Source organism: Stigmatopora argus, chromosome 18 (genome assembly GCF_051989625.1).
Source record: "Stigmatopora argus isolate UIUO_Sarg chromosome 18, RoL_Sarg_1.0, whole genome shotgun sequence".
Lineage (NCBI taxonomy): Eukaryota > Metazoa > Chordata > Actinopteri > Syngnathiformes > Syngnathidae > Stigmatopora > Stigmatopora argus.
The window spans coordinates 6,390,320-6,414,793 of record NC_135404.1 but is presented as its reverse complement, the minus strand read 5'-3'; the positions used below and the strand labels follow the sequence as shown (position 1 = coordinate 6,414,793).

The following is a 24,474-nucleotide window of genomic DNA, read 5'->3' as shown; positions in this document are numbered from 1 at the left end:
ATTAAAAAGCAAAGTAATTATGTTCACCAAGTTTTTAGGACATCGGTAAAGACATGGAATTGTTACGACATTTCACAGGTATGGTCCTTACCTTGGTTTTAGTTTCATTCTCATGGCTTCTGCTTAGCTGGCGTTGACAATATGGCTGACAACATCCTGGTACTTCTCCCACACCAGCCACCTGGTGTATTTACTGTGAATTTTTTGGTGTATTTCTCATGTGATAACGGTAAAGACACACTAACTGATATGAAAGGTACATCAGTAAAACTGTTTGCAGTTGCAATTCTTTTGCATTTTTCTCAAAGACAACTTGAGTGAAAATACTATTGAAACAAATCTAAACAACACATTCTAAATAGAGACAAACAAATAAATCATAACCCGACTTTTCATACTATAAACTGTGACACTAGATTCTGGACATCTAACGGAGTGGACAAATTCAACATAAACTGGCTCTCAATGTATTTGTGTCTCAAATAGATTTCTCTTAAAATTGGTGCCAAATGTAGTATAATATGTGGCAAACAAAGCAGTAGTAATTAATTTTTATAACTTTGTAACACATAAAGGGAAAGTCCAGGGCCATATCTTTACCGTTATTTGCTGAATTATGTGAAAATGACCCATATATGTATGTGTGTGTGTAATGGTTTATACTGTATTCAGTTTTATTGATTTGAGAATACACATCTCTTTGGTAGCTATACAAAATAGCTCTGGTCCATCTTATGGTGCCGATATAATTCCGTTTTTCAAAATAAATCATTCATTGATTCAATAGTTTTCCGCACCGCTTTACTTCGCAGGGGTTGCAGGGATGCTGGAGCCTATCACGGCCAACTATGGCTTGCCAGCCAATCACAGGGCACTGAGACGAAAACACGCTGATTAACTTCAAATGACTTCAGGTGGTGGGGCTAGGCACACTGTATCTCAGACCTATTGCACGCCAGTCAGGTATAACAATAATTATAACATTTATTTTAATGTCTTACGAGTTAGTTGCTTGTTATAATGAACAAGTGTGCGTTTATTTTGATGTCTTACGAGTTACTTACTTGTTATAGTGAACAAGTGTGCCTTTAGTTTGAGCTGAAGATCGCCATGTTGAGCTCCGCTAAGCAAGCATGGGTTAAGGTTAAACCTCAAGCTTAAATTTTAATGTTATTTTGCTAAATTATGTATTGGGCAAGTATTCATAAGAACCGAGCGGTGTTCTTAACGCGGTGGTTATTGTTACGGGATTCCAACTGTCTTTTTTTGTGTGGAAATATCATGCTAATGAGCGATTAGCACGAGGCTAGCGCTAGCCGCGAATGGCTAATCGCTACGCTAGCAGGGAGTCCACGTAGTGCTTCTAACTGTACTTTATTGTGGATGCTAAATGAGCGTTAGTTAAGCTAATGTTCATACTCCTATGATTTTGTTTGTAAAAATACACTTATTTGTCGGTGCGAATGGGCTCAAAGTTTTGGTTCATGATGTTAAATGCAAATGTGATTGATTGACACACATTGTATGGCATGCACTTGTTGTAGTGTATGTACACGATGGAATTAAGGCTATAAATGTTTGTTTAGAAAGCAGACTAAACTCTGTCCCTGTGTGGCTTTTTTAAGTTGACGGACATCTTCCTGGACAGCGGCTTGAGTTCTAAAAGGCCTGGGGCCACCTGGTCTGACTGCACCACGCCGGCCTGGCTCAGTACCTCCGGGACACTAAAGTGAAGTTCAACCTGGACGGCATGGACGGACGGACGGCATGGACGGACGGACGGCATGGACGGACGGACGGCATGGACGGACGGACGGCATGGACGGACGGACGGCAGGGACGGACGGACGGCATGGACGGACGGACGGCAGGGACGGACGGACGGCAGGGACGGACGGACGGCAGGGACGGACGGACGGCAGGGACGGACGGACGGCAGGGACGGACGGACGGGAGGGACGGACGGACGGGATGGACGGACGGACGGACGGCATGGACGGACGGACGGACGGCATGGACGGACGGACGGACGGCATGGACGGACGGCACGGACGGACAGAGGGATCAAGGTGAGTGCAAAATTCAGCACACCTTGCTAAAAAAATTTAATTAATTTATTGGAAAAATTTCAAAGACTTGAACCTTTTTTTCCCCCATGGACTTTTGGGCATGAACGGACGGCAAAGATGGACGGCAAGGACGGACGGCAGGGACGGACGGCAGGGACGGACGGCAGGGACGGACGGCAGGGACGGACGGCAGGGACGGACGGCAGGGACGGACGGCAGGGACGGACGGCAGGGACAGACAGAGGGATCAAGGTGAGTGCAAAATTCAGCACACTTTGCAAAAAAAAATCCTTAAATTATTGGAAATTTCCAAAAGCTAAAACTTCCCCTTTTTCTTAAAAAACAACATAGTATAGTAAGGCGTTTTTATTAAAAAAACGACAGTATAGTCAAGCTTTTTCTTAAAAAACGACATAGTATAGTAAGGCTTTTTTTTTTAAAAAAAATGACATAGTATAGTAAGGCTTTTTTTCTTAAAAAACGACATAGTATAATAAGGCTTTTTTAATTAAAAGAACGACATAGTATAGTAAGGCTTTTTTTCCTTAAAAAACGACAGTATAGTAAGGCTTTTTTTCCTAAAAACGACATAGTATAGTAAGACTTTTTTATTTAAAAAAAAACGACATAGTATAGTAAGGCTTTTTTCTTAAAAAACAACATAGTATAGTTAGGCTTTTTTTTTCTTAAAAAACGACATAGTATAGTAAGGCTTTTTTTCTTAAAAAACGACATAGTATAGTAAGGCTTTTTTTCTTAAAAAACAACATTGTATAGTAAGGCTTTTTTTCTTAAAAAACAACATTGTATAGTAAGGCTTATTTACTTAAAAAACGACAGTTTAGTAAGGCTTTTTTTCTTTAAAAAATGAGAGAATAGTTAGGCTTTTTTTAAATTAAATAACGACATATTATAGTAAGGCTTTTTTCTTGCAAAACGACATAGTATAGTAAGGCTTTTTTTCTTAAAAAACGACATAGCATAGTAAGGCTTTTTTTTCTTAAAAAACGACATAGTATAGTAAGGCTTTTTTTTCTTAAAAAACGACATAGTATAGTAAGGCTTTTTTTTCCAAAAAAACGACATAGTATAGTAAGGCTTTTTTTTTAAAAAAAAATGACATCGTATAGTAAGGCTTTTTTTCTTAAAAAACGAAATAGTATATATATAGTAAGGCTTTTTTTCTCCTGAAAACGACATAGTATAGTAAGGCTTTTTTTCTCTCCTAAAAACGACATAGTATAGTAAGGCTTTTTTCCCCTAAAAAACGACATAGTATAGTAAGGCTTTTTTTCTTAAACGACATAGTATAGTAAGCCTTTTTTTCTCCTAAAAAACAACATAGTATAGTAAGGCTTTTTTTCTTAAAAAAACAACATAGTATAGTAAGGCTATTTTTTTTAAAACGACATAGTATAGTAAGGCTTTTTTTTTTTAAAAAATGACATAGTATAGTAAGGCTTTTTTTCTTAAAAAACGAAATAGTATATATATAGTAAGGCTTTTTTTCTCCTGAAAACGACATAGTATAGTAAGGCTTTTTTTCTCTCCTAAAAACGACATAGTATAGTAAGGCTTTTTTCCCCTAAAAAACGACATAGTATAGTAAGGCTTTTTTTCTTAAACGACATAGTATAGTAAGCCTTTTTTTCTCCTAAAAAACAACATAGTATAGTAAGGCTTTTTTTCTTAAAAAAACAACATAGTATAGTAAGGCTATTTTTTTTAAAACGACATAGTATAGTAAGGCTTTTTTTCTTAAAAAACAACATAGTATATTAAGGCTTTTTTTCCCCTAAAAAACGACATAGTATAGTCAGTCTTTTTTCCCTAAAAAACGACATAGTATAGTAAGGCTATTTTTCATAAAAAATGACATAGTATAGTAAGGCGTTTTTTCTTAAAAAACGACATAATAATAATAATAATAATCGGACATAGGCCCTGTCGTCATTATCACAACACAAAAAGCTTACTTGTCATCATATAGTAAGCTTTTTTTTCTTAAAAAACGACATAATATAGTAAGGCTTTTCCCCCTAAAAAACGACATAGTATAGTAGGGCTTTTTTTCTTAAAAAACGACATAGTATAGTAAGGCTTTTTTCCCTAAAAAACGACATAGTATAGTAAGGCTTTTTCCCTAAAAAACGAAATAATATAGTAAGGGTTTTTTTTCTTAAAAAACGACATAGTATAGTAAGGCTTTTCCCCCTAAAAAACGACATAGTATAGTAAGGCTTTTTTCTTTAAAAAAATGACATAGTATATAGTAAGGCTTTTTTTCTTAAGAAAAAACGACAGTATAGTAAGGCTTTTTTTAAATTAAAAAACAACATTTTAGTAAGGCTTTAAAAAAAGACAGATAGTAAGGCTTTTTTTAAAATTAAAAAACGACAGATAGTAAGGCTTTTTTAAATTAAAAAACGACAGATAGTAAGGCTTTTTTAAATTAAAAAACGACAGATACTAAGGCTTTTTTAATTAAAAAATGACAGATAGTAAGGCTTTTTTTTAATTAAAAAACGACATAGTATAGTAAGGCTTTTTTTCTTAAAAAATGACATAGTATAGTAAGGCTTTTTTTCCTAAAAACGACACAGTATAGTAAGGCTTTTTTCTTAAAAAATGACATAGTATAGTAAGGCTTTTTTCCCCTAAAAAACAACATAGTATAGTAAGGCTTTTTTTCTTAAAAAACGACATAGTATAGTAAGGCTTTAAAAAAAAAAGACCATGTATAGTAAGCCTCATCTCATTTTCTGAACTGCTTTATCCTCATTAGGGTAGCGGGGGATGCTGGAGCCAATCCCATTTGTCTCCAGGCCAGAGGCGGGGGACATCCTGAATCGGTGGCCAGACGATCTTAGGGTACAAGGAGACGGACAACCACGCACTGCATAGTAAGTCTTTTTTCCTTAAAAACGACATGGTATAGTAAGGCTTTTTTTCCCTAAAAAACAACATAGTATAGTAAGGCTTTTTCCTAAAAAACGACATAGTATAGTAAGGGTTTTTTTTCTCAAAAAACGACATAGTATACAAAGGGTTTTTTCCCTAAAAAACGACATAGTATAGTAAGGCTTTTTTTCCTAAAAAAACGACATGGTATAGTAAGCCTTTTTTTCCCCCCCCAAAAAAAACAACAGCATAGTATAGTAAGGTTTTTTCCCTAAAAAACGACGTAGTATAGTAAGGTTTTTTTTTTCTTAAAAAACGACATTGTATAGAAAGGGTTTTTTTCCCTGAAAAATGACATAGTATAGTAAGGGTTTTTTTTCCTAAAAAAATGACATAGTATAGTAAGGCTTTTTTCCCTAAAAACGACATAGTATAGTAAGGTTTTTTTTTTCTTAAAAAACGACATAGTATAGAAAGGGTTTTTTCCCTGAAAAACGACATAGTATAGTAAGGCTTTTTTCCATAAAAAAACGACATAGTATAGTAAGGCTTTTTTCCCTAAAAAACGACATGGTATAGTAAGCCTTTTTTCCCTAAAAAACGACATGGTATAGTAAGGTTTTTTCCCTAAAAATAACATAATATAGTAAGGGTTTTTTTTTTCTTAAAAAATGACATAGTATAGTAATGCTTTTTTCCCTAAAAAACAACATAGTATAGTAAGGCTTTTTTTCTTAAAAAAACGACATAGTATAGTAAGGCTTTTTTTCTTAAAAAACGACATAATATAGTAAGGTTTTTTTCTTCTTAAAAAACAACATAGTATAGTAAGGCTTTTTTCCCTAAAAAAACAACGACATAGTATAGTAAGGCTTTTAAAAAAATGACCATGTATAGTAAGCCTCATCTCATTTTCTGAACTGCTTTATCCTCATTAGGGTAGCGGGGGATGCTGGAGCCAATCCCATTTGTCTCCAGGCCAGAGGCGGGGGACATCCTGAATCGGTGGCCAGACGATCTTAGGGTACAAGGAGACGGACAACCACGCACTGTATAGTAAGTCTTTTTTCCTTAAAAACGACATGGTATAGTAAGGCTTTTTTCCCCTAAAAAACGACATAGTATAGTAAGGCTTTTTTTCCTAAAAAACGACATAGTATAGTAAGTTTTTTTTCTCAAAAAACAACATAGTATACAAAGGTTTTTTTCCTTATAAAAACGACATAGTATAGTAAGGCTTTTTTTTTCTTAAACGACATAGTATACAATGGGTTTTTTCCCTAAAAAACGACATAGTATAGTAAGGCTTTTTTTTCCAAAAAAACGACATGGTATAGTAAGCCTTTTTTTCCAAAAAAAAAAAAAACTGCATAGTATAGTAAGGTTTTTTCCCTAAAAAACGACATAGTATAGTAAGGCTTTTTTTCTTTAAAAAACGACATAGTATAGTAAGGCTTTTTTCCTAAAAAAACAACATAGTATAGTAAGGCTTTTTTACCTAAAAAACGACATAGTATAGTAAGGCTTTTTCCCCAAAAAATGACATAGTATAGTAAGGCTATTTTCCCCAAAAAACGACATAGTATAGTAAGGCTTTTTTTCCCTAAAAAAACGACATAGTATAGTAAGGCTTTTTTCCCCTAAAAAAACGACATAGTATAGTAAGGCTTTTTTTCCCTAAAAATGACATAGTATAGTAAGGGTTTTTTTTTTCTTAAAAAATGACATAGTATAGTAATGCTTTTTTTCCCCTAAAAAACAACATAGTATAGTAAGGCTTTTTTTTCCTAAAAAAATGACATAGTATCGTAAGGCTTTTTTTCTTAAAAAACGACATAATATAGTAAGGCTTTTTTCCCTAAAAAAACGACATAGTATAGTCAGGCTTTAAAAAAAAAAGACCATGTATAGTAAGCCTCATCTCATTTTCTGAACTGCTTTATCCTCATTAGGGTAGCGGGGGATGCTGGAGCCAATCCCATTTGTCTCCAGGCCAGAGGCGGGGGACATCCTGAATCGGTGGCCAGACGATCTTAGGGTACAAGGAGACGGACAACCACGCACTGTATAGTAAGTCTTTATTCCTTAAAAACAACATGGTATAATAAGGCTTTTTTTCCATAAAACGACATAGTATAGTAAGGGTTTTTTTTCTCAAAAAACGACATAGTATACAAAGGGTTTTTTCCCTGTTGAGAAATAATTGTCTTTGTGTCATGACAGATGCATTGGACAACGTGGAAGAGGAGCGGGAGGAGAAGAACGGGTGCAGCCGACCGATCGACAAGTCAAGTCCTGCTTGCCTCACCCCGTGACAGCCGTGGGTTTGAGGTGTGTCCCCGTCATTCGGCATACGTGGATGTGGACGAGGGCGACTGGCAGAACAACGCCACCATGCGGTTCTTCGACAGCCGGCGGTTGTGGTGGGAATGGCAACCAATAAAAGTTTGGGTGGCTTATTTGAAATCCTAGCTAATAGCCAGTGTCTTTTGTTTTTTTAGGCCAATTCTTTTAACTAATTTTGATGTAATGTTTAAATGTAAAATTTAATTTTGAAAGTTTTTTTTAGTAAAAGGTAATGAGTCTTTTGTCGCAGGTGGGGGGCGAACCAGCTTCCATTCAACGGTAGGCATATGCTCTATTGTGTGTGCTAAAGGGCCCTCCCACCTTCCCACTAAACTTCAACCGGCTGAGTATTTTCGGTAAGAGGGCGCTGGAGTGATTTTGGCTAAGTGTGTAAACCGCATCCCTACTCAGCATGGTCCTGTCCAATAAAAGTTTTCTTGTCTTTTGTTTTTGTAGGCCAATTCTTTTAACTAATTTTGATGCAATGTTTAAATGTAAAATTTAATTTTTTAAAGTTAATTTTAGTAAAAGGTAATTTGTCTTATGTCGCAGGTGTCTCTCCCGCCGAAGGCGGGAGAGGCACCAAGAGTACGTCTGCGGGACGCGAACCAGCTTCCACTCGGTGGTAGGCGCATACTCTACTGTGTGCCCTATACCTCATTTTTGGGTCAAAATGAAGAAATCCTGCATCTTTTTTGGGCAGCTTTAAGGTCCAGTTAAGTCCTGCAAGACAAAAGTCACAAAATGGTTAAGAATTTGTGACTGTACTCAAGTCTTGTTTAGTGGGCCAAAAGGTCTTACACTCTTGACAATTCTGGCATTTTAAAAGAAAGCTGGAATTCCTCCCGCGTCAGCCCCTTGGTGAAACCAACATCCGCAGGTGAGTCTAAGAAAAACAAAAGAAAAGAAATATTTTCTGCACAGCAACATGAATGTCTCTTTTAAACTTACTTTTTTTGTCTTCAGGTGTCCTCACTCTCGCTTTCCTTTGGGAAACCTTTTCGTTGGAAGACTGTCCATCCCACAAGTCATCAATTTTTGCCGTTGTCACTCATCTGAAAAAATAAAAATAAAAGTTGACAGCAAAGTATCTCTTGTTCTATTATGTGACCTTGACTTTGATTTATTAAAAAAAAAATGTTTCATTCGAAAAACTATTTTGTAAGGGGATGTGGCAATGCACACGCACTAGGATCGCTGCAACAAGGCAAGACATCACATACCGAGTCAATACAAAGTCGGGGCGGCGCTTCATCCGCAAGCTGGTCCCAAAACTACTCCATCCTGTCAGAAAGATCATTTTTTTAAAGAAAAAAGCCTTACTATACCATGTCTTTTTTAAAGAAAAAAAACCTTACTATAGTATATCGTTTTTAAAAAAAGCCTTACTATACTATGTTGTTTTTTTAAAGAAAAAAGCCTTACTATACTATGTCGTTTTTTTAAAGAAAAAGGCCTTACTATACTATGTCGTTTTTTAAAAGAAAAAAAGCCTTACTATACTATGTCGTTTTTTTAAAGAAAAAGGCCTTACTATACTATGTCGTTTTTTAAAAGAAAAAAAGCCTTACTATATGATGACAAGTAGGCTTTTTGTGTTGTGATAATGACGACAGGGCCCATGTCCGATTATTATTGTTATTGTTGTTGTTATTATTATTATTATTATTATTATTATTATTATTATTATTATTATTATTATTATTATTATTATTATTATTATTATTATTATTATTATGTTGTTTAAGAAAAAAAGCCTTACTATACCATGTCGTTTTTTAGGGGGAAAAGCCTTCCTATATTATGTCGTTTTTTAAGAAAAAAAAAGCTTACTATATGATGACAAGTAGGCTTTTTGTGTTGTGATAATGACGACAGGGCCCATGTCCGATTATTATTGTTATTATTATTATTATTATTATTATTATTATTATTATTATTATTATTATTATTATTATTATTATTATTATTATTATTATTATTATTATTATTATTATGTCGTTTTTTAAGAAAAAAAGCCTTACTATACCATGTCGTTTTTTAGGGGGAAAAGCCTTCCTATATTATGTCGTTTTTTAAGAAAAAAAAAGCTTACTATATGATGACAAGTAGGCTTTTTGTGTTGTGATAATGACGACAGGGCCCATGTCCGATTATTATTGTTATTATTATTATTATTATTATTATTATTATTATTATTATTATTATTATTATGTCGTTTTTTAAGAAAAAAAAGCCTTACTATACTATGTCGTTTTTTAGGGGGAAAAGCCTCCCTATATTATGTCGTTTTTTAAGAAAAAAAAGCTTACTATATGATGACAAGTAGGCTTTTTGTGTTGTGATAATGACGACAGGGCCTATGTCCGATTATTATTGTTATTGTTATTGTTATTATTATTATTATTATTATTATTATTATTATTATTATTATTATTATTATTATTATTATTATTATTATTATTATTATTATTATTATTATTATTATTATTATTATTATTATTATTATTATTATTATTATTATTATTATTATTATTATTATGTCATTTTTTAAAGAAAAAAAGCCTTACTACACTATGTTGTTTTTTAAAGAAAAAAAGCCTTACTATACTATGTTGTTTTTTAAAGAAAAAAAGCCTTACTATACTATGTTGTTTTTTAAAGAAAAAAAAGCCTTACTATACTATGTTGTTTTTAAGGAAAAAAGACTTACTATACAGTGTGCGTGGTTGTCCATCTCCTTGTACCCTAAGATCGTCTGGTCACCGATTCAGGATGTCCACCGCCTCTGGCCTGGAGACAAATGGGATTGGCTCCAGCATCCCCCGCTAGCCTAATGACGATAAAGCAGTTCAGAAAATGAGATGAGGCTTACTATACATGGTCATTTTTTTAAAGAAAAAGCCTTACTATACTATGTCGTTAAAAGAAAAAAAGCCTTACTATACTATGTCGTTTTTAGGAAAAATAGCCTTACTATACTGTCGTTTTTTAAGAAAAAAAGCCTTACTATACTATGTCGTTTTTTAATAAAAAAGAAAAAAAGCCTTACTATACTATGTCGTTTTTTAGGGAAAAAAAGCCTTACTATACTATGTCGTTTTTTAGGAAAACCTTACTATACTATGTCGTTATTTAGGGAAAAAAGCCTTACTATATATACTATGTCGTTTTTTAGGGGGAAAAAAGCCTTACTATACTATGTCGTTTTAAAAAAAATAAAGCCTTACTATACTATGTCATTTTTTTTAGGAAAAAAAGCCTTACTATCCTATGTCGTTTTTTGGGGGAAAAATAGCCTTACTATACTATGTCGTTTTTTAAGAAAAAAACCTTACTATACTATGTCGGTTTTTTTTTTAGGAAAAAAAGCCTTACTATACTATGTCGTTTTAAAGGAAAAAAAGCCTTACTATACTATGTCGTTTTTTAAGAAAAAAAGCCTTACTATACTATGTCGTTTTTAGGAAAAAAAGCCTTACTATATTATGTCGTTTTTTAGGAAAAAAGCCTTACTATACTATGTCGTTTTTTAAGAAAAAAAGCCTTACTATACTATGTCGTTTTTAGGAAAAAAAAGCCCTACTATACTATGTCGTTTTTTTAAAGGAAAAAAGCCTTACTATACTATGTCATTTTTTTGGGAAAAAAGCCTTACTATCCTATGTCGTTTTTGGGGGGAAAAATAGCCTTACTATACTATGTCGTTTTTTAAGAAAAAAAGCCTTACTATACTATGTCGTTTTTTAGGAAAAAAGCCTTACTATACTATGTCGTTTTTAAGAAAAAAAGCCTTACGATACTATGTGGTTTTTTAGGGAAAAAAAGCCTTACTATACTATGTCGTTTTTTAAGAAAAAAAACCTTACTATACTATGTTGTTTTTTTTAGGAAAAAAAGCCTTACTATACTATGTCGTTTTTTAGGAAAAAAAGCCTTACTATACTATGTCGTTTAAAAAAAAATAAAGCCTTACTATACTATGTCGTTTTTTAAGAAAAAAAACCTTACTATACTATGTCGTTTTTTAGGAAAAAAGCCTTACTATACCATGTTGTTTTTAAGGAAAAAAGACTTACTATACAGTGTGCGTGGTTGTCCATCTCCTTGTACCCTAAGATCGGCTGGCCACCGATTCAGGATGTCCGCCGCCTCTGGCCTGGAGACAGCTTGGATTGGCTCCAGCATCCCCCGCTAGCCTAATGAGGATAAAGCGATTCAGAAAATGAGATGAGATGAGGCTTACTATACATGGTCATTTAAAAAAAAAAAGCCTTACTATACATGGTCATTTTTTTAAAGAAAAAGTCTTACTATACTATGTCGTTTTTTAGGAAAAATAGCCTTACTATACTGTCTCGTTTTTTAAGAAAAAAAGCCTTACGATATACTATGTCATTTTTTTATTTAAAAAAAAAGCCTTACTATACTATGTCGTTTTTTAAGAAAAAAAGCCTAACTATACTATGTTGTTTTTTAAGAAAAAAAGCCTTACTATACTATGTTGTTTTTTAGGGAAAAAAGCCTTACTATACTATGTCGTTTTGCAAGAAAAAAGCCTTACTATAATATGTCGTTTTTTAATTTTAAAAAAGCCTTACTATCTGTCGTTTTTTTTAAAGCCTTACTATACTATGTCGTTTTTTAATTTAAAAAAGCCTAAGTATTCTGTCATTTTTTAAAGAAAAAAAGCCTTACTATACTATGTCGTTTTTTAAGTAAATAAGCCTTACCATACAATGTTGTTTTTTAAGAAAAAAAGCCTTACTATACTATGTCGTTTTTTAAGAAAAAAAGCCTTACTATACTGTGTCATTTTTTAAGACAAAAAGCCTTACGATATACTATGTCATTTTTTAATTAAAAAAAAAAAGCCTTACTATACTATGTCGTTTTTTAGGGAAAAAAACCTTACTATACTATACTATGTCGTTTTTTAGGAAAACCTTACTATACTGTGTCGTTTTTAAGAAAAAAAGCCTTACTATACTATGTCGTTTTTAGGAAAAAAAGCCTTACTATACTATGTCGTTTTTTAGGGAAAAAAGCCTTACTATACTATGTCGTTTTTTAAGAAAAAAAGCCTAACTATACTATGTTGTTTTTTAAGAAAAAAGCCTTACTATACTATGTCGTTTTTAAAAGAAAAAAGCCTTACTATACTATGTCGTTTTTTAATTAAAAAAAGCCTTTCTATCTGTCATTTTTTAATTAAAAAAGCCTTAGTATCTGTCGTTTTTTAATTTAAAAAAGCCTTACTATCTGTTGTTTTTTAATTTTAAAAAAAAAGCCTTACTATCTGTCTTTTTTTAAAGCCTTACTAAAATATGTCGTTTTTTAATTTAAAAAAAGCCTTACTATACTGTCGTTTTCTCTTAAGAAAAAAAGCCTTACTATATACTATGTCATTTTTTTAAAGAAAAAAGCCTTACTATACTATGTCGTTTTTAAGGGGGAAAAGCCTTACTATACTATGTTGTTTTTTTAAGAAAAAAAAACCTTACTATATTATGTCGTTTTTTAGGAAAAAAAGCCTTTCTATACTATGTCGTTTTTTAGGAAAAAAAGCCTTACTATACTATGTCGTTTTTTAGGGGGAAATGCCTTACTATATTATGTCGTTTTTTAAGAAAAAAAAGCTTACTATATGATGACAAGTAGGCTTTTTGTGTTGTGATAATGACGACAGGGCCTATGTCCGATTATTATTATTATTATTATTACTATTATTATTATTATGTCGTTTTTTAAGAAAAAAAGCCTTACTATACTATGTCATTTTTTATGAAAAATAGCCTTACTATACTATGTCTTTTTTTAGGGAAAAAAGCCTTACTATACTATGTCGTTTTTTAGGAAAACAAAGCCTTAATATACTATGTTGTTTTTTAAGAAAAAAAGCCTTACTATACTATGTCGTTTTAAAAAAAATTGCCTTACTATACTATGTTGTTTTTTTAAGAAAAAAAGCCTTACTATACTATGTCGTTTTTTTTGGGAAAAAAAAAGCCTTACTATACTATGTCGTTTAAGAAAAAAAAGCCTTACTATACTATGTCGTTTTTTAAGAAAAAAAAAAGCCTTACTATAATATGTCGTTTTTTAATTTTAAAAAAGCCTTACTATCTGTCATTTTTTTAAAGCCTTACTATACTATGTCGTTTTTTAATTTTAAAAAAGCCTAACTATTCTGTCATTTTTTTAAAAAAAAAAGCCTTACTAAACTGTCGTTTTTTAAGTAAATAAGCCTTACTATACAATGTTGTTTTTTAAGAAAAAAAGCCTTACTATGCTGTCGTTTTTAAGAAAAAAAGCCTTACTATACTATGTCGTTTAAGAAAAAAAAGCCTAACTATACTATGTTGTTTTTTAAGAAAAAAGCCTTACTATACTATGTCGTTTTTTTTAAATAAAAAAGCCTTACTATACTATGTCGTTTTTAGGAAAAAAAGCCTTACTATACTGTCGTTTTTTAAGGAAAAAAAGCCTTACTATACTATGTCGTTTTTTAAATTAAAAAAGCCTTATTATACTATGTCGTTTTTTAAGAAAAAAAGCCTTACTATACTATGTCGTTTTATTAAGAAAAAAAACCTTACTATACTATGTCGTTTTTTTAAGAAAAAATAGCCTTACTATACTATGTTGTTTTTTTAAGAAAAAAGCCTTACTATACTGTCGTTTTTTAAGAAAAAGCTTGACTATACTGTCGTTTTTTTTAATAAAAACGCCTTACTATACTATGTTGTTTTTTAAGAAAAAAAGCCTTACTATACTATGTCGTTTTTAAAAGAAAAAAGCCTTACTATACTATGTCATTTTTTAATTAAAAAAAGGCTTACTATCTGTCATTTTTTAATTTAAAAAGCCTTAGTATCTGTCGTTTTTTAATTTAAAAAAGCCTTACTATCTGTCGTTTTTTAATTAAAAAAAAAGCCTTACCATCTGTCTTTTTTTAAAGCCTTACTAAAATATGTCGTTTTTTAATTTAAAAAAAAAGCCTTACTATACTGTCGTTTTTTCTTAAGAAAAAAAGCCTTACTATATACTATGTCATTTTTTTAAAGAAAAAAGCCTTACTATACTATGTCGTTTTTAGGGGGAAAACGCCTTACTGTGCTATGTCCTTTTTTAGGAAAAAAAGCCTTACTATACTATGTCGTTTTTTAAGAAAAAAGCCTTACCATACTTTGTCGTTTTTTTTTTAAGAAAAAAAGCCTTACTATACTATGTCGTTTTTTTTTTTAAAGCCTTACTATATTATGTTATTTTTTAGGAAAAAAAGCCTTACTATATATACTATATATTTTTTTAAGAATAAAGCTTTACTATACATGGTCATTTTTAAGGCTTTTTTTTGTAAGGCTTTAAAACAAAAACAATGTATAAGGCTTTAAAAAAAAAAAAAAAAACGACCATCTATTGTAAGCCTTTTTTCCCAAAAAATGACTATGTATACCTTGTCATTTTTTAGGGGGAAAAAAAGCCTAACGATGGACAGATAAAAGCCTTTTTTCCCCCGACCAAATCTCTTGTGGCTACCCACCGTAACAGATGACGCAGTTCTTCACCTTCCTCAATTCAGCGGCCACGTCCCCCCACAGAACGGTGAAGACCGACTTCCCGCTCTCGTCCAGCTGAAAGCAAAGACCCGATTAAGCGGACGGACGGCCAAATTCCATCCCTGGGGGGGCGGGGCTTGCCTGCATGGCGCGACCGATGCGCACGGAACTCCATGACAGCCGCCAGCACGTCTTCCCCGTCTTGTGAATTTGAATTATTTTCTATAATATTTTTTCCAACAACCCTATCTTTTTTAACGTGAGTGATGCGATCAATTCCCTCAAAATCAAGAGGAAGTGGCGCAAAAATATCCCCAAAGCAACAGAAAATGAGGGATTGCTAACTGTTCAGACATGGGCTTGATCATCATCATCGAATCATCAAAAGCCTAATTGTCATCATACACAGCAGCGTATGACGAAATTGGTCGTCTCGAGATGTCCTCGGGGACATGCGGCAGGTTCGTTGGCAATCTGCTCTGATGGATTTATGGCATCTCCTCCCGAGAGCAACCAAATCCTGGCGACTGTAGAAAAGGTTTGCCTGGCAGATGTTAGCAAACAACGACAAGACTGAGGAAACAAAACACCAAACTGGAGAGCAAGAGCCAGCTGCATCCACCCGCGCCGCCATCTTGGATCACTTACCTCCTTCCAACCAAAACGTTTGAAGAATTGAGCCAATTCAGAGTGTCTGTCGTAAGATGGCCGCCAGTCACTAACACCAACGACAGGGCCTCAAGACTCCTAGTTTACACGTACCCGTAAAGCACGCTGAAAGAGAGCAAACATGGGTGGAATGGGCTCGGCTTGCGATAGGACGACGGCACGGGCCGGCGGGCGTGGCCGACTCACCGCAGTTGTCTCTGTCCCTGTCGTCCATCAGTCCGTGCCGTTTTTGGCAAAGTGTGTTGAATTTTGCACTCACCTTGATCCGTCCGTCTGTCCCTGCCGTCCGTCCCTGCCGTCCGTCCCTGCCGTCCGTCCTTGCCGTCCGTCCTTGCCGTCCGTCCTTGCCGTCCATCTTTGCCGTCCGTTCATGCCCAAAAGTCCACGGGGGAAAAAAGGTTCAAGTCTTTGAAATTTTTCCAATAAATTAATTACATTTTTTTAGCAAGGTGTGCTGAATTTTGCACTCACCTTGATCCCTCCGTCTGTCCCTGCCGTCCGTCCCTGCCGTCCGTCCTTGCCGTCCATCTTTGCCGTCCGTTCATGCCCAAAAGTCCACGGGGGAAAAAAAGGTTCAAGTCTTTGAAATTTTTCCAATAAATTAATTACATTTTTTTAGCAAGGTGTGCTGAATTTTGCACTCACCTTGATCCCTCCGTCTGTCCCTGCCGTCCGTCCCTGCCGTCCGTCCCTGCCGTCCGTCCTTGCCGTCCGTCCTTGCCGTCCGTCCTTGCCGTCCATCTTTGCCGTCCGTTCATGCCCAAAAGTCCACGGGGGAAAAAAAAGGTTCAAGTCTTTAAAATTTTTCCAATAAATTAATTTCATTTTTTTAGCAAGGTGTGCTGAATTTTGCACTCACCTTGATCCCTCTGTCCGTCCGTGCCGTCCGTGCCGTCCGTGCCGTCCGTGCCGTCCGTGCCGTCCGTGCCGTCCTTGCCGTCCGTCCGTGCCGTCCGTGCCGTCCGTCCGTGCCGTCCGTCCGTCCGTGCCGTCCGTCCCTGCCGTCCGTCCGTCCCTGCCGTCCGTCCGTCCCTGCCGTCCGTCCCTGCCGTCCGTCCCTGCCGTCCGTCCCTGCCGTCCGTCCCTGCCATCCGTCCCTGCCGTCCGTCCCCAAAACTCAGCAGGGGAGAAAAGTGTCCAAAAAGTGTCCAAAACGCCACTGGGGAGAAAAGTGTCCAAAAAGTGTCCAAAACTCCACTGGGGAGAAAAGTGTCCAAAAAGTGTCCAAAACTCCACTGGGGAGAAAAGTGTCCAAAAAGTGTCCAAAACTCCACTGGGGAGAAAAGTGTCCAAAAAGTGTCCAAAACTCCACTGGGGAGAAAAGTGTCCAAAAAGTGTCCAAAACTCCACTGGGGAGAAAAGTGTCCAAAAAGTGTCCAAAACTCCACTGGGGAGAAAAGTGTCCAAAAAGTGTCCAAAACTCCACTGGGGAGAAAAGTGTCCAAAAAGTGTCCAAAACTCCACTGGGGAGAAAAGTGTCCAAAAAGTGTCCAAAACTCCACTAGGGAGAAAAGTGTCCACAAATCAAAACTCAAAAGACCAAAATACTTACCTGCACCAGTAAAAAAGTGTCCATAAATCCACGGGTAAAAAAGTGTCCATAAATCCACGGGTAAAAAAGTGTCCAAAAGTCCACGGGTAAAAAAGTGTCCAAAACTCCACTGGGGAGAAAAGTGTCCAAAAAGTGTCCAAAACTCCACTGGGGAGAAAAGTGTCCAAAAAGTGTCCAAAACTCCACTGGGGAGAAAAGTGTCCAAAAAGTGTCCAAAACTCCACTGGGGAGAAAAGTGTCCAAAAAGTGTCCAAAACTCCACTGGGGAGAAAAGTGTCCAAAAAGTGTCCAAAACTCCACTGGGGAGAAAAGTGTCCAAAAAGTGTCCAAAACTCCACTGGGGAGAAAAGTGTCCAAAAAGTGTCCAAAACTCCACTGGGGAGAAAAGTGTCCAAAAAGTGTCCAAAACTCCACTGGGGAGAAAAGTGTCCAAAAAGTGTCCAAAACTCCACTGGGGAGAAAAGTGTCCAAAAAGTGTCCAAAACTCCACTGGGGAGAAAAGTGTCCAAAAAGTGTCCAAAACTCCACTGGGGAGAAAAGTGTCCAAAAAGTGTCCAAAACTCCACTGGGGAGAAGTGTCCAAAAAGTGTCCAAAACTCCACTGGAATCAAAACTCAAAAGACCAAAATACTTACCTGCACCGGTAAAAAAGTGTCCATAAATCCACGGGTAAAAAAGTGTCCATAAATCCACGGGTAAAAAAGTGTCCAAAAGTCCACGGGTAAAAAAGTGTCCAAACATCCACGGGTAAAAAAGTGTCCAAAACTCCACTGGGGAGAAAAGTGTCCAAAACTCCACTGGGGAGAAAAGTGTCCAAAAAGTGTCCAAAACTCCACAGGGGAGAAAAGTGTCCAAAAAGTGTCCAAAACTCCACTGGGGAGAAAAGTGTCCAAAAAGTGTCCAAAACTCCACTGGGGAGAAAAGTGTCCAAAAAGTGTCCAAAACTCCACTAGGGAGAAAAGTGTCCACAAATCAAAACTCAAAAGACCAAAATACTTACCTGCACCGGTAAAAAAGTGTCCAAAAGTCCACCGGTAAAAAAGTGTCCATAAATCCACGGGTAAAAAAGTGTCCAAAAGTCCACGGGTAAAAAAGTGTCCAAACGTCCACGGGTAAAAAAGTGTCCAAAACTCCACTGGGGAGAAAAGTGTCCAAAAAGTGTCCAAAACTCCACTGGGGAGAAAAGTGTCCAAAACTCCACTGGGGAGAAAAGTGTCCAAAAAGTGTCCAAAACTCCACTGGGGAGAAAAGTGTCCAAAAAGTGTCCAAAACTCCAATGGGGAGAAAAGTGTCCAAAAAGTGTCCAAAACTCCAATGGGGAGAAGTGTCCAAAAAGTGTCCAAAACTCCACTAGGGAGAAAAGTGTCCACAAATCAAAACTCAAAAGACCAAAATACTTACCTGCACCGGTAAAAAAGTGTCCAAAAGTCCACCGGTAAAAAAGTGTCCATAAATCCACGGGTAAAAAAGTGTCCAAAAGTCCACGGGTAAAAAAGTGTCCAAACGTCCACGGGTAAAAAAGTGTCCAAAACTCCACTGGGGAGAAAAGTGTCCAAAAAGTGTCCAAAACTCCACTGGGGAGAAAAGTGTCCAAAAAGTGTCCAAAACTCCACTGGGGAGAAAAGTGTCCAAAAAGTGTCCAAAACTCCACTGGGGAGAAAAGTGTCCAAAAAGTGTCCAAAACTCCACTGGGGAGAAAAAGTGTCCAAAACTCCACTGGGGAGAAAAAGTGTCCAAAACTCCACTGGGGAGAAAAAGTGTCCAAAACTCCACTGGGGAGAAAAAGTGTCCAAAACTCCACTGGGGAGAAAAAGTGTCCAAAACTCCACTGGGGAGAAAAAGTGTCCAAAACTCCACTGGGGAGAAAAAGTGTCCAAAACTCCACTGGGGAGAAAAAGTGTCCAAAACTCCACTGGGGAGAAAAAGTGTCCAAAACTCCACTGGGGAGAAAAAGTGTCCAAAACTCCACTGGGGAGAAAAAGTGTCCAAAACTCCACTGGGGAGAAAAAGTGTCCAAAACTCCACTGGGGAGAAAAAGTGTCCAAAACTCCACTGGGGAGAAAAAGTGTCCAAAAAGTGTCCAAAACTCCACTGGGGAGAAAAAGTGTCCAAAAAGTGTCCAAAACTCCACTGGGGAGAAAAGTGTCCAAAAAGTGTCCAAAACTCCACTGGGGAGAAAAGTGTCCAAAAAGTGTCCAAAACTCCACTAGGGAGAAAAGTGTCCACAAATCAAAACTCAAAAGACCAAAATACTTACCTGCACCGGTAAAAAAAGTGTCCAAAAGTCCACCGGTAAAAAAGTGTCCAAAAGTCCACGGGTAAAAAAGTGTCCAAACGTCCACGGGTAAAAAAAGTGTCCAAAACTCCACTGGGGAGAAAAGTGTCCAAAACTCCACTGGGGAGAAAAGTGTCCAAAAAGTGTCCAAAACTCCACTGGGGAGAAAAGTGTCCAAAACTCCGCTGGGGAGAAGTGTCCATAAATCCATGGGTAAAAAAAGTGTCCAAAACTCCACTGTGAAGAAGTATCCATAAATCCGCCGTCCGTCCGTCTGTGCCGTCCATCCATGCCGTCCGTCCCTGCCGTCCGTCCATGCCGTCCGTCCGTCCATGCCGTCCGTCCGTCCATGCCGTCCGTCCGTCCATGCCGTCCGTCCGTCCATGCCGTCCAGGTTGAACTTCACTTTAGTGTCCCGGAGGTACTGAGCCAGGCCGGCGTGGTGCAGTCAGACCAGGTGGCCCCAGGCCTTTTAGAACTCAAGCCGCTGTCCAGGAAGATGTCCGTCAACTTAAAAAAGCCACACAGGGACAGAGTTTAGTCTGCTTTCTAAACAAACATTTATAGCCTTAATTCCATCGTGTACATACACTACAACAAGTGCATGCCATACAATGTGTGTCAATCAATCACATTTGCATTTAACATCATGAACCAAAACTTTGAGCCCATTCGCACCGACAAATAAGTGTATTTTTACAAACAAAATCATAGGAGTATGAACATTAGCTTAACTAACGCTCATTTAGCATCCACAATAAAGTACAGTTAGAAGCACTACGTGGACTCCCTGCTAGCGTAGCGATTAGCCATTCGCGGCTAGCGCTAGCCTCGTGCTAATCGCTCATTAGCATGATATTTCCACACAAAAAAAGACAGTTGGAATCCCGTAACAATAACCACCGCGTTAAGAACACCCCTCGGTTCTTATCAATACTTGCCCAATACATAATTTAGCAAAATAACATTAAAATTTAAGCTTGAGGTTTAACCTTAACCCATGCTTGCTTAGCGGAGCTCAACATGGCGATCTTCAGCTCAAACTAAAGGCACACTTGTTCACTATAACAAGTAAGTAACTCGTAAGACATCAAAATAAACGCACACTTGTTCATTATAACAAGCAACTAACTCGTAAGACATTAAAATAAATGTTATAATTATTGTTATACCTGACTGGCGTGCAATAGGTCTGAGATACAGTGTGCCTAGCCCCACCACCTGAAGTCATTTGAAGTTAATCAGCGTGTTTTCGTCTCAGTGCCCTGTGATTGGCTGGCAAGCCATAGTTGGCCGTGATAGGCTCCAGCATCCCTGCAACCCCTGCGAAGTAAAGCGGTGCGGAAAACTATTGAATCAATGAATGATTTATTTTGAAAAACGGAATTATATCGGCACCATAAGATGGACCAGAGCTATTTTGTATAGCTACCAAAGAGATGTGTATTCTCAAATTAATAAAACTGAATACAGTATAAACCATTACACACACATATATATATATATATATATATATATATATATATATATATATATATATATATATATATATATATATAGATAGAGAGAGAGAGAGAGAGAGAGAGAGAGAGAGAGATATTATATATATATATATATATATATATGTCTGTAATGGTTTAATTTGAAACTGCTGTATTCAGTTTTATTGAACCCATATATATATATATATATATATATATATATATATATATATATATATATATATATATATATATATATATATATATATATATATATATATATATATATATATATATATATATATATATATATTCTCGTCCTTAAAAGCCAAAAGTCAATATGTACTTGACTATTTGACTGTGGTTTCAAAGTAAACCATTACACGCGTATCTGTGTCTGTGCGCGTGTCTATCTGTGCGCGTGTCTGTGTTTGTGCGCGTGTCTGTGCGCGCGCGTGTCTGTGCGCGCGGGTCTGTGCGCGCGGGTCTGTGCGCGCGTGTGTGTGTGTATGTGTGATGGTTTACTTTGAAACCGCAGTCAAATAGTCAAATACATATTAACTTTTGGATTTTTAGGAAGAGAAAATGACTAGAGTCCAACCATTATGACTAATTTGTGGCATCCAGGAGCTAAAATCTGTCATCACCGCTGGCTAAAACTGCCAGCTGGATTTACAAACAGTGGAAACTCCCAGAAAACAAGCACACTGTATAGTAAGGCTTTTTTCCCTTGAAACATTTTTAAAGTTGTTTAACAATCGCCGCCAGTGTCTCCGTCAAGGCAAAAAAAATAATTTCTGCGTCATCATACATTTTTCCCTGACCATTTATTTAACCGTATGTCTGCAATATGTATGGATTGGAGATCTGTCACGTAAAGTTAAATTGAAAAAGGTCCTTGGCGGAGGCGATTGTTTTTTTTTTTTGGAAGAGGTCACTCTAAAAGTATTCATCCTGAAATGTTCCATGATATTTTTCTTCCCGGCTGGGTTTAAGTCGGGGGATAATCGTTTAGCGTTTACATAGTGCTTTTTCATTTGCCATTTTTTTGGGATGGATCGTAACGATCACCTCCTCGCCGTCACCAATTAGCTGGGGGGTGGGCAAAGGGTTTGTAGAAGCAACGGGGGTTGGGCTGCAAGAAGCACCTGACGGCAATCCACTGATTGCACTTGTAGGACACTAGTATTGTGGAAAGCTTTGCTCTTTATGAAAACCTACATTTTGTGGAATAGTTTGAAATGAAAGCTTAGTTTTATGGGATGCTATGCCTTTACATCAAATCAAAAGCCTTTAGTGTCATCATACACCGCTGCATATAATGAAATGGGTGAAATATTCAACAAAGGTGCTCTTAAATGAGTCAAAATGGTCAAAAGTCTGCATTTTGATGGCCAATGTTTACAATAGGTCCAGAAAAAGACTTGGACTGGCTTGGAGAGTCTGCAACAGGGGTCCTCGAGGGCTGCTGTGGGTTGGGCCAGCATTTTGTTCCGAAACATCCAGCACAGACTCGGACTCAATTGAAGCAACGGGGGTTGGGCTGCAAGAAGCACCTGACGGCAATCCACTGATTGCACTTGTAGGACACTAGTATTGTGGAAAGCTTTGCTCTTTATGAAAACCTACATTTTGTGGAATAGTTTGAAATGAAAGCTTAGTTTTATGGGATGCTATGCCTTTACATCAAATCAAAAGCCTTTAGTGTCATCATACACCGCTGCATATAATGAAATGGGTAAAATATCATTCAACAAAAGTGCTCTTAAATGAGTCAAAATGGTCAAAAGTCTGCATTTTGATGGCCAACGTTTACAATAGGTCCAGAAAAAGACTTGGACTGGCTTGGAGAGTCTGCAACAGGGGTCCTCGAGGGCCGCTGTGGGTTGGGCCAGCATTTTGTTCCGAAACATCCAGCACAGACTCGGTCGGACTCAGTTGAAGCAACGGGGGTTGGGCTGCAAGAAGCACCTGACGGCAATCCACTGATTGCACTTGTAGGACACTAGTATTGTGGAAAGCTTTGCTCTTTATGAAAACCTACATTTTGTGGAATAGTTTGAAATGAAAGCTTAGTTTTATGGGATGCTATGCCTTTAAATCAAATGAAAAGCCTTTAGTGTCATCATACACTGCTGCATATAATGAAATGGGTAAAATATCATTCAACAAAGGTGCTCTTAAATGAGTCAAAATGGTCAAAAGTCTGCATTTTGATGGCCAACATTTACAATAGGTCCAGAAAAAGACTTGGACTGGCTTGGAGAGTCTGCAACAGGGGTCCTCGAGGGCTGCTGTGGGTTGGGCCAGCATTTTTTTTTCGAAACATCCAGCACAGACTCGGACTCAGTTGAAGCAACGGGGGTTGGGCTGCAAGAAGCACCTGACGGCAATCCACTGATTGCACTTGTAGGACACTAGTATTGTGGAAAGCTTTGCTCTTTATGAAAACCTACATTTTGTGGAATAGTCTGAAATGAAAGCTTAGTTTTATGGGATGCTATGCCTTTAAATCAAATGAAAAGCCTTTAGTGTCATCATACACCGCTGCATATAATGAAATGGGTAAAATATCATTTAACAAAGGTGCTCTTAAATGAGTCAAAATGGTCAAAAGTCTCCATTTTGATGGCCAACGTTTACAATAGGTCCAGAAAAAGACTTGGACTGGCTTGGAGAGTCTGCAACAGGGGTCCTCGAGGGCCGCTGTGGGTTGGGCCAGCATTTTGTTCCGAAACATCCAGCACAGACTCGGACTCAGTTGAAGCAACGGGGGTTGGGCTGCAAGAAGCACCTGACGGCAATCCACTGATTGCACTTGTAAGACACTAGTATTGTGGAAAGCTTTGCTCTTTATGAAAACCTACATTTTGTGGAATAGTTTGAAATGAAAGCTTAGTTTTATGGGATGCTATGCCTTTACATCAAATCAAAAGCCTTTAGTGTCATCATACACTGCTGCATATAATGAAATGGGTGAAATATCATTCAACAAAGGTGCTCTTAAATGAGTCAAAATGGTCAAAAGTCTGCATTTTGATGGCCAACGTTTACAATAGGTCCAGAAAAAGACTTGGACTGGCTTGGAGAGTCTGCAACAGGGGTCCTCGAGGGCCGCTGTGGGTTGGGCCAGCATTTTGTTCCGAAACATCCAGCACAGACTCGGTCGGACTCAGTTGAAGCAACGGGGGTTGGGCTGCAAGAAGCACCTGACGGCAATCCACTGATTGCACTTGTAGGACACTAGTATTGCCTTTGTCCTCCCAACGCCATGTCCATGTTTTGAAGATGACGTTGAACAGTATTTCCCAACCTTTTTTTTATCTGCGTCACACATTTTGCATTGAAAAAATCTCAAGGGGCACCATTATTTGAAAATCTTTTAGTTTAAAACTATGCCGCCTATATTAACAATAGTCATTCTCATCAAAGTTTTATAAGCAGGAATATGCAGCAAAATATAGCACCCCTAGTGATTTAGAATATGCTGTAGTTCCACGTATTAACACTAGAGATCAGCAAATATTGCTTCTGGCCAACTAACATTGTGACGTGTTACTGTACTAGTGTTTGCTTTGGTTACACTTTACACTATATACGTATATCAAATACATAGAGC

The 24,474-nt window shown here is 36.9% G+C and overlaps 2 protein-coding genes across 29 annotated transcripts; one reads left to right on the top strand and one right to left on the bottom strand.

The window, feature by feature from the left end:
• The first annotated feature begins 701 nt into the window (after positions 1–701).
• Positions 702–7,441, top strand: LOC144092599 (uncharacterized). Its single transcript, XM_077625563.1, has 7 exons — positions 702–963; positions 1,626–2,069; positions 2,187–2,321; positions 4,855–4,972; positions 5,909–6,026; positions 6,923–7,040; positions 7,194–7,441. Exons 2-4 carry the CDS (start codon positions 1,768–1,770, stop codon positions 4,937–4,939), a joined length of 522 nt encoding a protein of 173 aa, XP_077481689.1. The 5' UTR covers positions 702–963; positions 1,626–1,767; the 3' UTR covers positions 4,940–4,972; positions 5,909–6,026; positions 6,923–7,040; positions 7,194–7,441.
• On the bottom strand, positions 7,032–20,806 carry LOC144092596 (uncharacterized). 28 transcript variants are annotated; one of them, XR_013306090.1, is made up of 11 exons: positions 16,193–16,319; positions 15,807–15,902; positions 15,527–15,652; positions 15,020–15,451; positions 14,863–14,953; positions 11,396–11,515; positions 10,030–10,149; positions 8,540–8,600; positions 8,268–8,371; positions 8,118–8,202; positions 7,032–8,039 (listed from the first exon to the last, which is right to left on the bottom strand). XR_013306090.1 is itself a non-coding variant. In XM_077625539.1 (8 exons), exons 2-3 carry the CDS (start codon positions 19,757–19,759, stop codon positions 18,079–18,081), a joined length of 1,593 nt encoding a protein of 530 aa, XP_077481665.1. In that variant the 5' UTR covers positions 19,760–19,884; positions 20,547–20,806; the 3' UTR covers positions 15,216–15,451; positions 15,527–15,652; positions 15,807–15,953; positions 16,019–16,127; positions 16,193–16,288; positions 16,407–18,078. The 28 variants fall into 28 exon arrangements, 25 of the variants coding, with proteins under 25 accessions (XP_077481665.1, XP_077481663.1, XP_077481667.1 ...); XR_013306092.1 differs by lacking the exons at positions 15,807–15,902; positions 16,193–16,319 and adding an exon at positions 15,734–15,749 and having other exon boundaries at positions 15,020–15,422; XR_013306091.1 differs by lacking the exons at positions 15,807–15,902; positions 16,193–16,319 and adding an exon at positions 15,734–15,748.
• Positions 20,807–24,474: the final 3,668 nt, after the last annotated feature.